The sequence below is a fragment of the Malaclemys terrapin genome, chromosome 7 (genome assembly GCF_027887155.1).
Source record: "Malaclemys terrapin pileata isolate rMalTer1 chromosome 7, rMalTer1.hap1, whole genome shotgun sequence".
NCBI classification, from domain to species: Eukaryota; Metazoa; Chordata; order Testudines; family Emydidae; genus Malaclemys; species Malaclemys terrapin.
Window position 1 is genome coordinate 96,969,503 of NC_071511.1, and position 12,343 is coordinate 96,981,845.

Genomic DNA, 12,343 nt, shown 5'->3' on the forward strand with positions numbered 1-12,343 from the left:
TGGGTGGCACCCCTCCATGCCGCACTAAAAATGTGGTCCCATAATCCATTAGTTAGTAGAATAGTGAGATGTAGATCAATGCACATTAAGAACACTAACATTCCATACATTTAAACTTTTCTACTGCATTTTATAAAAGAAATTCCATAAATACTTCAAAAAAAACATACTCTTTATTATTTAAGTTTGATACTGGTAAATGTCCAAATGCCTCCTATGGGATCAGGACCCAATTGTGTGGTACAATCACATAAGAGACTGTCCCTAGCTTGAAGAGCTCATCATAATTTAATAGACTATACACAGCACATGTGTTCAATGTGTATTTTAACCATCTGCACAAAATTTGACATTTTGTTAATTATTTTGCTATTAAACATCTCTATGAAATCTTAAATTTATGAAGAAGATAATGAGGATATGACCTTTCTGGATATGCAATAACTGTTTCAGAATTCTCATAAATGTTATGTGCTTTTTAATCTAGTTTGTAATTCCTGTTGAGCTTCTTTGTTGAATATACCATTTTGCAGTAAAAACTGTTATAGAATTCAAGGTTTTGTTTTCTTGGCACTTTTATTGTGAAGACTGTTGAAAACATCTTGGTTTGTAATTAGTTACTTGCACTGTTTCTCTAGAGTTCCTCCTCTTGGCCATGTCTCTTGTAGGCTTCTGATTGACAATGTGTATTGATTAAAAAGTATAAAATAAACTGCTACCACAGTGAAGAGGTCCACTGCTAACAGCAATTTATGTTGAACTCTGCATATAGGGCTCAGCATGCAGGAATAGGACCTAAATCTTTGTGGTTATAAACTAGGTCATGCATAAAATGTGTATATTGAAAATCTTATCTTTGTACAGTTACTACTTTAATTAATAATTTTGGTCTCTGATGTAGGTGTTGAGAAAAATGCAGTAGTCATATTGCAGATTTTTTTTATAGGATCTCTTAGGATCATTGTTTTAAAACTGCTCAATACAAATTATAAAACAAGGATGGAGAATCCAAGAAATCAGAAATTGCATGCAAGCTTGCACACAACCCCGACCTCTAGAGCGTCATTTACTCTGAACCGTAAAATTATTGTGGCTGAACAAGTTCAAATTGAAAGTTTATGATTAAGGGCTTATGATTGTGTGTTAAATTCGGATACATGCATACTGTTGGCTTAAATATTCCTGTGGTTTCATTTGGAGATGGTATTCTTCAGTTGCAGGCAATATGCATCTTGAACAGCTTCTAAGCTCCATGCTGGAGATGACTGCATTTCAGTGGTGAATGAAATGATTTCTCACGCTATTTTGTGTATTTGTTGGTAAAGTACTTTGGTCCCTAAGCGTGTTTGATTTTTGTCTGTTTGTTTTTAGGGTTGCAATAGTTTCTAAATCTTTTGAAGGAAAAACTGATCGAACGGAAGAGTGGTATGGAACACAGTATAAGCAAGAAGCAATTTCTGACGAAGTCATCCAGGCATGTTACTAGATTTCCATTTCTGAAATAAAATTTTTGCATGGAGATTTAATTTTCCTATTTGTGGAAAGGAGAATTTGCACTTACAACTGCCATTAGCAATGATATTTCAGTCTGTTCGGAAGCAATGGAGATTAGACCCTAATTTAAAAGTATTTCAAGACTTTTCATTGCATGCTACGAAATAGTACATTGAGGTACTTTGTTATGATAGCTATAAATCAAATCCACTGAAATCAATGGGTCTTTGCACATTTTCTTTGTAAGACCTCCATAGTCTGCAATACATATTTAAAAAATAAGTTACAAAAAACTTGTGGCTTATTCATCTGATTCTGGACCCTTGGAGTCAATGGTAAAACTCCTTTTGACTTTTGATTGGCCCTCTGTATGAATTTTTGTCTGAAATCCTAGCCATATTGAAGACCATAGTAGTTTTGCAATGGACTTCAATAGGGCCTGGATTTTTCAACCCTTATTTTTAATAACCTGGGCGATTTAATTGTTTTCAATGCCAAAAATTATTAATCAACATTTTGTTTGCAAAGATAGTTTTAGTTAGAAGACGAGAGAAGGATTTCTGACTTGGCTATAAACTCATTTTCTTTCTTCTGTAAAAACAGATCCAACATAAAATGACAATTTTGTTTTGCTACAAAGGAGTGAATTTTTAAAATTATATAATCACATTTAAGCCAAAAGTAACTTTTATGAACTATAATTGTCCTGAAAAAGAAATTTATGATGGAAATACCATCCCATTTAACTATGGTTTTGAGGCTGATTCAGAATGTTTGTTTTCTCAAGTTTATAGAAGGAATATATTGTGCAAAATTTAGTGGACTTCTGTAAACGAAAACCTTAGAAAAAGAAGGGAAGGGGGAAACAACCTTCATCAGATAAAATTATCTACCCACTTTAAAATGAGTTGGCCTTGCAGTATGCTCGAAAGAAATACTCCGGCTCTGTCAGGCCACACATCCTAATCTGCTTAGAATATATAAATATAGATATATTATGAGTGTATATACTAGATACTAGAAGAAAATTATGTTTTCTGTTACAGAGCTACAGGATTTAAGTATATATCCATCTGCTAGTTAGAAATTTAACTAATAACCATTCTGTTGTTTATCCAGAAATGGCAAAATGCTGACCTAAATGGGAAATTCAAGCTTCCAATGAAGAATGAGTTTATTCCTACTAACTTTGAAATTTTGCCACTAGAAAAGGATGCACCACAGTACCCTGCTCTTATCAAGGTAAGAATATGTATTTCTTACATCAAATGGAAGTTATGTCAGCCAGTTACCTTGCTGGAAGGTTAGTCATTTTTCCCTGATAAAAGCTTTAAAGTAATCTAGATTAACCTGTCATATAGCTAATTCATAAGTACAAAAGTTTGTAAACTGCTTTCTTAAAAACCTCAACTGGCAACAAAGAAAGCAATAAAATCAGTCAATTCTAGCTGAACTGTGGACTCTTTCTCTTGGGTTCCCCTGAAAATGGGTCTGCCAATAGCTTGAACCCTTTCTTGGTCCTTTTGAAAGAGCATGAACCATGGATAGAAATCATATTGAAACTTCTTGATCAGAAGAGTGACTGCCACACAGATTTTTTTTGTGTTTTTTTGAGCATTTGTTGGGAAGTCAGAAAGTAGAAAAGGTCGTTCTGTTGAAGCTGTGCATGAAAAGAGCTTGCAATTGCAAGCAAAGACACCTATCTGTTCCCTACCTTTCTGGTAGCAGCAAGCAAGGACCCCCCTCGCACTTTCAGCAAAGTTCAACATTTCCGAGTACGAGAAAATAATTTCTCGGCTATTCAGAGTCAAGAAATAGTTTTACTCTTTCAAGAGTGATGAGCTTTGCTGAGTTGGATGTAGGATGACCCTTCTGCAACTCTGTCCTGTTGCTGCTGGATCACAGAATGAACGTAGCTTATCTAGCACACCTGGAAGTTCTCTATGGCAGTGATTCTCAACCAGGGATACATGTACATCTGGTGGTACGTAGAGGTTTTCCAGGGGGTACATCAACTCATCTAGATATTTGCCTAGTTTTACAACAGGCTACATAAAAAGCGCTAGTGAAGTCAGTACAGACTAAAATTTCATACAGACAATGACTTGTTTATACTGCTCTATGTACCATACACTGAAATGTAAGTACAAGATTTATATTCCAATTATTTATTTTATAATTCTATGGTAAAAATGAGAAAGTGAGCAATTTTTCAGTAATAGTGTGCTGTGAGACTTTTTGTTTTTTTTTTATGTCTGATTTTGTAAGCAAGCACTTTTTAAGTGAACTGTAACTTGGGGGTACGCAAGACAAATCAGACTCCTGAAAGGGCTATGGTAGTCTGGAAAGGTTGAGAGCCGCTGCTCTATGGTCTTCTTACCCTTGCTTTTCCAGAGATCTTGAAAGCATGTACGCTGGCAGGACACCAAATCTAATAGATCTCTTCAGTCTCTAATTTCTGTGACATGCAACCACAGTGGATAATTCAGCAAATTAATATTTGTGCATCAATGAGTAGCAGTAAAATATTGTAATCTACATTGATATCTTTTGAATTTAAAGTTAACATAGGCTTCCAATCAGGAAAGCATATCTATTCAGAACAGCACTTAAACATGTGCTGAAGTTCCAGCTCATTGGGACGTAAGCAAATGCGTACATGCTGTCATGAACAGGGATGACTTAAGTCTGAGCGCAAGTGCTTTCCTGAATTAGAGTCTGTGACAGGCTGAATCGCAGAAACCCCCTTAGATGCTGCCAATCAAAGTACCAAGATTACCCCTGTTCCTGTTTTCCCTGCCAGCTCAGGACTCCAGCACCCTGTCTTGCTGAGCCAGACACTCCCGTCTGCTCCAAACCAGACCCAGGGTCTGAATCACTTGCCCCAAAGCTGCAAGTTTACTTGAAAACAGCTCACAGAAGTGTGCTTGTCTTTAGCACTCAGATGCCCAACTCCCAATGGGGTCTAAACCCAAATAAATCTGTTTTGCTCTGCATAAAGCTTATGCAGGGCAAACTCATAAATTGTTCGCCCTCTATAACCCTGATAGAGAGAGATGCACAGTTGTTTGCTAACCCAGGTATTAATACATACTCTGAGTAAATTACTAAATAAAAAGTGATTTTATTAAATACAGAAAATAGGATTTGAGTGGTTCCAAGTAGTAACAGACAGAACAAACTAAGTCACCAAGCAAAATAAAATAAAATGCGCAAATCTATGTCTAATCAAACTAGGGTTACCATATTTTAAGTGTCCAAAAAGAGGACACTCCACGGGCCCTGGCCCCACCCCAACTCCGCCCCTGCCCCGCCCCCGGCCCTGCCCCAACTCTGCCCCCTCCCCTGGACGCTTCGCCCCCTGCCCCTCCCTCTCCCCTGCTTCCCACGAACATTTGATTCAAGGGAAGCCTGAAGCAGCAGGCAAGCTGGGGCAGGGGGGGCGCAAGGAGGCGCGGCTCTGGCCCTGGCGTCTCCTGCCCGGCTTGACTCGGGCCCAGCACCGCCGGCCCCCGACCCCAGCCGAGCACCCCTGGCCCAGCACCCCTGGCCAGCCCCAGCCCGGCCCCTGGCCAAACACAGCCGGCCCCAGGCCCCGCACCACCGGCTCCGGCCCCGGCCGAGCATCCCGGCTCCGCACCGCCAGCCACAGCCCGACCCCTGGGCCGAACACCCCCGGCCGAGCACTGCCCGCCCCCACACCTCCGGCTGCGGCCCCGCACCACCGGCCCCAGCCCCACACCACCGGCCCCGGCGGCTCCGCCCGAGCACTGCGAGCCCCAGCGACTCCAGCCCCCGGCCGAGCACTGCTGGTCCCTCCCTCCCTATTTTCCCGGACATGTCCGGCTTTTTGGGATTTCCTCCCGGACGGGGATTTGAGACCCAAAAAGCTGGACATGTCCAGGAAAATCCGGACGTATGGTAACCCTAATCAAACTAAATACAGATAATTTCACCAGTTCCAGAATGCTCCCTTTCACAGGCTAATCTCCTTTTAGCCTGGGTCCAGCAATCACTCACAACCCCTGTAGTTACTGTCCTTTGTTCCAGTTTCCTTCAAGTATCCTGGGGGGGGGGTGGGGGGGTGGAGAGGCTCCTTCTTTAGCTAGCTGAAGACCAAATGGAGGGGTCTCCCACGGGTTTAAATAGACTCTCTCTTGTGGGTGGAGACCCTCCCTCCTATGCAAAGTCCAGCTCCAAGATGGAGTTCTGGAGTCACCTGGGCAAGTCACATGTCCCTGCATGACTCAGTCTTTACAGGCCGAAGCCCTTGTCCACATGGTATCTTGCATATCTCTAGGAAGACTTCTTATGTGGATTGGAGCATTCCAAGATGCATTGTTCTCCAAGTGTTTCCTGATCAGGTACTTAACCTGGCGAATTCCTTTCTAAAGAAGCTGACCAAATGTCTCCCAAAGTTTACTTAGAAACCAAGCAAGCATACAGCCCATATTCTTAACCTCAAGTAGAAAATGAGATATATATATGTACAAATAGTATGAATAGATATAGTAGACCATAACCTTTACGGAGATATATTACATGGCACAGGCAGCACAAAACATATTCCAGTTATGTCATACATACATTTATAAGCACCCCCTCCCCATAAAGCCTTATGGGGTACACTGTCACAGAGTCATAGAGTTGAATAGGGACAGACATCAGGTTCAGTAAACAAGACTATATTCTGCTTTCAGAAGGCTATCTTCACAAGAACAAAGGCTAGACACTTTTTTAAATTAAAGCTTAAATTCTACAAAAACTTGAGAAGCTAGCAGCATACCAAAAGGAATGATTTGGTATGAGCCGTGGTTAGTGCGTCACAGCTTTTGAAACTTGATTTGCTTTTTAAATCTTTTTTTAAGCAAAATCTTTCAAAGCTTCTTGAATTGACACAATGGACACAGTAACTGCTATTTTACTATTCTGTTCCTGCCAGCAGTGAATTTATTGTGAATTTTGTATAGTAGCAGTAATATTACTAGAATGAGAATTTGTTACTATAGAAATAAGTTATGTGAAAAATTCAGCATTGTCGTGTAAGTGGGGGGTTGTATATGGGGAGATGGGCAGTGAGGGAGAAGGCTTCGTTTTTATACGTAAAAAGCATGTGAAAAGTAAATGTATTTCTGTATTAAATTGTATACACTTATAGCATTTGTGGTAGTGGCAAAGGTGATTTTCTATGTTATAAATTAAAAAGACATGCAATAAAATCTATTTATTGTGTATTTTTGATGGCCCCACTTGCACTCTGCTCACTAGTCCATCTCCTTCTTGGACTACTGGCATTCCAAACCTATAAGCAGCAACAAACAGATGTTTAAAGAATGCCCCATCCCCACAAAATCAGCCTGCCATAACAACGTTACCTCTTTCACCATATATGGAAATTAAAAAAAAAAAAGTGGGGAGAGAAATGATAGCTAGGGCTAAAATATGAAGATTGTCTGTTTTACGTCAGTTTGTTTGCAGTTCTTTTGAATTTTTTCCTCCACTGAGAATTTTAAAATAAAACTTGAGGATTGTCTTTTTTTTAATTACTATATTTTCCTGCTTATAAATGGATGGATATTTTTGTTTTCAGTATTATTATAACAGTGTAATGTGTGTTCATAAATTTTATTTAAAGACTGTTGATTAAGAAATAATATACTTAGCCTGAAGTATGGGGGTGAGATTGTCTATCTGCAGCCCCAGTGCTGAGGGTGGAGGGAATGGGACAGCTATGGTGACTTTAAGTCAACTTTGGGTCCTCCTGATCCTCAGCTGCTCTCTGGAGTGAGTTACAGCAGCCTCCCTAGGCTGACCTATTAGCCAAACACTACCCATAATCTCTACAGTTCTGCATGATTTAGCCCTGCCCTGGCACATCCCTACACTAGAGCTTGCAAGGTTTCTCATATGGCAGCTATTCTCCCCCCAGCTAGACATGAAGTTTTTAGGGCTCCTTTACACCATTCTGGCCCTTTTATCAGGCATAAAGGAGCTACGTGAGGTGAGAATCGCACTCCAAGGCTGGATGGTTGTGTACACCAGTCATGTATACATGTATTTAAGGAAAAAATGTAAACTGAGAGTAGAAGTGACAGCATAATATAAAGTCTTTTATGTTAAAAAAATTTAAACGTTGTGTGTTCTTTTTTTTTTTTTTTTCTTGACACAGGACACCGCTATGAGCAAACTATGGTTCAAGCAAGATGACAAATTCTTCTTGCCAAAAGCTTGTCTCAACTTTGAGTTTTTCAGGTATGCAGTATATTAAGTATATCACACTAATTGAACTCCCAAAAGTTTCTTATTCTTTACAGGAAATCTGCATTTAAGTTGCAAAAACTTTCATGCATGCATTAACTCTTCAAAATGATCTAGAGTACTGGTTTATTCTGGTTTGGTAATATTAGACAATAAAACACATCAGGAAACCTCATATATTATGCAATAGTTGAAGAAAGGAGCAGTTGGTGTTCAGATAAATATTTATGAGAAGCTGGTAATAACATTAAATACTTAATCCAGTCTCAAAACAATATATCTTAATCCTTTATTTGCTATACCTGAAACACATCTGACAACAGCTACTGCTTATTATTCACTTTGTTGTTTCAAAGATGTTATATTTTAAATTATGAATAAATTACAAGTTCAGTATTTGATGGTAGAGCTTTACATATTAAATATGCTGATGTGGTTTTAAACACTTTTTATATAATCACAAATCAGAGTAGGTTTTGTTTAGTTTCTATAATGCATACATAAGATTTAAACATTATTCAAAGTTTTATTTTTATGATTGTTATCAAGTCACTTTTTGATTTTGGGGGAAACATCTTCGATAGCAACAGATATGGGGATCCCAAATGAAGATACATGACATCACATTGGCAGTATATACCGTAAAGTTAAATCAGGTCTTATATTATTTTCTTCATGGGGAGTTGTACCATTTAAAAAAATTGCTAAAGGCAAGAAAGGCCAAGGCAAGAGATTTACTTCCAGTTGGAATTCTCTGAAAATAGTTCTGGGAATGTGGAAACCTGTCTATCTTTTTAGTGTTGTGGATCTTTCTTTTGGAGCAATCATTTTCAGCTCTTGGTTTTGAAGCAGTATTGGCTGTTGAATGTCATGTGACAATGATTCCCATGCTGGACCAGAGAGCGTCTAAATTATTTCAGAACCTCTCCTTGTTTTTCCTGATGGATCAGAGTGATGATTTTTAAAAGACTAGAGTATGAGATGTTATAGTCACTCATGGGTACACTATTGAATGTTTGTCTTGAATCGCCATTAGGAGTGTGTTGTAGGTGCTATTGGCAGACCTTTAGGAGTTTCTTCAATATCCTAACAAACTTCCAGCATAAAAAAAATTGCCATCCATATAATATAATCAAAATCAATAGATCATCATATAGAGCCATTCTAAGAAAGTCTGTTACTGTCTTTCACTGTTGTGTGTGCAACAGAGGTCATGCTCCCTTCATCAGAAAATAGCAAATAATATGTGTAGAGGGCCTTGTGATAGTTGCCTTCCAATTTCAGGCATATTGTATAAGGGCATGGGAGTGAAGACTGAAAAAACTGTAGTACTTGGCTGTAACTCCTACCTTCTGAAGATACTTTGAATGTCAACAGTTATCAACCCACCCTGTCTGAGGAAACTTATTTCCTTTTCTAAATATTTAGGTGCAATAAATTACCAGTCTGTATCATACTTGGCTGACTGAAAAGGTCAGGTTTCACTTACTACAAGTTCCAAGCTAGAATGCTTGCTAGTATGGGGGCCACTAGCCTGGCCAGACACTGCCTTTCTTTCCACCTCCCTTTTGAAGCTACAGGACAACCACTGAAAGTACAAAACAGAGCAAACTAATTCATATCTATGTCTAAGAAAATGGTGGGAGGATAAAATGGTAATTTGTTGGGCTTTCCTATCTTACAAAAACAAGAATTAAAGGTAAGTAACTTTCCTTCTCCTCTTTCTCCATTTCTACCTGCTGCAATAGATACCCACTGCAATATGTACATCCAAAACTGGGCACTTTGGGATGCACAGAGACAAGTTTTATCCTCTACAGGTTTATGAAAGGCTGTGAAATAGCTTCCAAATGAACTGTGAGGGATGCCATTTGCAACCCAGTGTATGACAAATGAAAAAAGTAATTAAAACAGTTCTAATGTAGAGCAAGTGAAGGGATTCGCTTGGACATATTCACAACAAACTGAACCTTTTGCCAGCTGAATTCATAGACTCTTTTGGTATGTTCTTTCTGAACAGCTAGATGGACTTGAAATACCCTATTTAAAATGCCAGAATGATCCACTTTCCTCCTCTGAGGAGCAATGATCAGAGGCGAGGAGCCAGAGATGGGATCAAGAAGGTGTCCTGATTTTATATGATCAATTCTGAGGAAACATGTGGCTTGGTGAGATTGACCACCATCATCTACAATAGAAGTGGAAACCAGATTTGTCTGTGTTAATAATTGACAATGAGGTTACATTGAACATTTGTCTCTCTTGAGCTTGGCCAGGACTGCTGTCACAAGAAGTAAAGTGGGACATTCATCTTCCCATGGAGAAAGATTAAAGCATCCAGGGGTTTTACAGTTTTGTTCTTTCTCTTGAGCAGAATAATGACGTTTTTGTGATCAGAGGTGTAGTGAAGAGGCTTACCTCAGAGGTCTGCCTTCCTTGCAAAAGATTTGAGCCACCATGACCTGTTCCAGAATGAGTTTACTTTGAATCAGTGCAGTTCAGTGGAACCTATTGAAAAATACAGTCTCCCTCATTACATCAGACCCCACTATATCCCAAAAAAGTTGTCTGGAGTATAGCCTTTGATCCTTTAGAAGGATTTCTACTGCCTGCAGCTCTGAGCAGCCAGAATCCCTGGAGCACTTTCTGGCTGAATGATGCTAACAGCACCTGTTGTGTGGATGAAATTAAAATTGGAAAATGAGGATAGTCAATCATTCCCTCTCAATCTCAAAATTTTCAGCATGGACCAAGGATATGGCACTCTGTGAAGCTTCTATGGGTTGAAGACTCTGGAAACCCTGGGATGCAGGCATCATGTGAAACTTGTATTAAAGGCCTCTGGATGCAGGCCTTGTCAGACACTCCATAGGGTGTTAAATAGCCTCGGGTGTTGTCTAGACTATGATTTAGGAATTTTGACAATCAGTCATTTTTAAAAAGAGAAGTGAATTAATGGTTTAATAAGGAAGTTTTCCAACCTTTTGTTTAAGGTGGCTGTAGAGTCATTCACACTGGCAGGGAAACCAGGAGGCCTACATTTTAGATTTCCCAGGATTTAGGCAGATGGCTATTAAAATTCGGTGCTGTTATTTTTTTTTTTTTTTTCAATAGGCATAGTCTGCATTCCTATTTTGGAATTTTGTTTATTTGGAAACTTACAGTGGCACGCATCACTGAGCAACAGAGTGCTTTACATTTATAAAAATAATAAATTAGCCAAATGCTAGCATTTTAGCTTCAAGGCCTTATGCAACTGTCTGCTCCATTTGACCGGAGGGAAGGGTTTGAGGAGGAAACTAGGCTGGGACTTTGAAAGAAGCTTAAGGGGGTTAGGTGACTAGTTCCTGTTGACTTTCAGCAGAAGTTGAGTGTCTGACTCACTTAGGCTTCTGTGAAAATCCCAGTGCTGATCCCCAATCCTCTTATTAAACTCAGCTCAAAAGCTTTCAAAGGCCTGAACAGATAAGTCTTATAGTGGTGGCCTAAAGCGTGGTAAAGTTTAGTACTGGCAGACCATTGGAGAGAGCAGGTTCAAAAGGCCTGAGTCCTTCACTGAGAATTCCCTGTCATCAATGGAAAGACAGAAGCAGGAAGGAGAGTGCTCTTTGATCTCACACCATTTACACTTTGTATATCATTGCCAGCACCTTGAATTTCATGTATAGAGTACTTTTGTTTGTGTTTAGAGGGCCTTGCCTCACTCTGTTGTGCACTAGCTGAAGTTTCTGGGTATTTTGTAAGTATAGGCCTTAATAATGTGTTTTTAAAATAATCCAATCTGCAGGTTATAAAAGTGTGAATTGCTGTGGCTAGATCAGCATCACAAAGGAACTGTCAAAGTTTTCCAGGCTAACCGTACATGGAAATAAGGCACTGTTTGCAAAAGTTGTCACTTGAGGAGCAGCAGTGGCTTCAGTAGGAACCCCTAGATTGTGAAATGTACTGGCAAAGATTGGACATACACCTCCAAAAGAAGGTGTATACCCCATTTTTGCCATTTCCCAAAGCCACTTCTTCCTATCTATCAGCATCCTTTCTAATTTATCTGAATTAAGCATAAACCACTTTTCTCCCATCTACTTCCCTGTCTATCAGGTACTGGAAAAGAAACAGTTATACCTTGGTTTGACCATAAATAAATAAATAAATAAAGTAGGTATCTATGAAAGTACAGGTCAGAATGTCTCACTACTGCCCCTAGCAGTTATACATACATATTGGACAGACAGGTTAAAAGGTTGGGGTCCTGCTTAATGCACAAGAGAAGAATAACAAATATTCATTGCCACATTTTGGGATCTAAGAGGAGAAACAAACTTTATAAGAAGAGCCTTTCCATCTCTGCCAATAAGGCTCCATAGGCAAGTCAGAAGCCTTGTGGTTAATGCTATTGAATGACTGCTGGTAGAGCTTAAAAAATCAGCAAGGATGCTGTGTGTGTCATTGCTAGGAGGAAGTCAACAACCCTGCACAAAAATATTGGATATGTACTAAACTCATGTCTGAAACCAGGCTGGTAAGAACAGGACATCATCTGTGAGATCAAGATGTGACTGAATTGCTCCAACAAAACTTTCTCAACAATCTT

General features: G+C 39.3%; 1 protein-coding gene across 3 annotated transcripts in view; it reads left to right on the plus strand.

Moving 5' to 3' along the window:
* IDE (insulin degrading enzyme) overlaps nt 1-12,343 on the plus strand; it is a 98,952-nt gene that overhangs the window by 53,911 nt on the left and 32,698 nt on the right. For all 3 annotated transcript variants that reach the window (XM_054036112.1, XM_054036110.1, XM_054036111.1), the window contains exons 12-14: nt 1,372-1,474; nt 2,614-2,736; nt 7,664-7,746. In XM_054036112.1, coding sequence (XP_053892087.1) covers nt 1,372-1,474; nt 2,614-2,736; nt 7,664-7,746 — 309 coding nt within the window. The remainder of the gene's footprint in view (nt 1-1,371; nt 1,475-2,613; nt 2,737-7,663; nt 7,747-12,343) is intronic.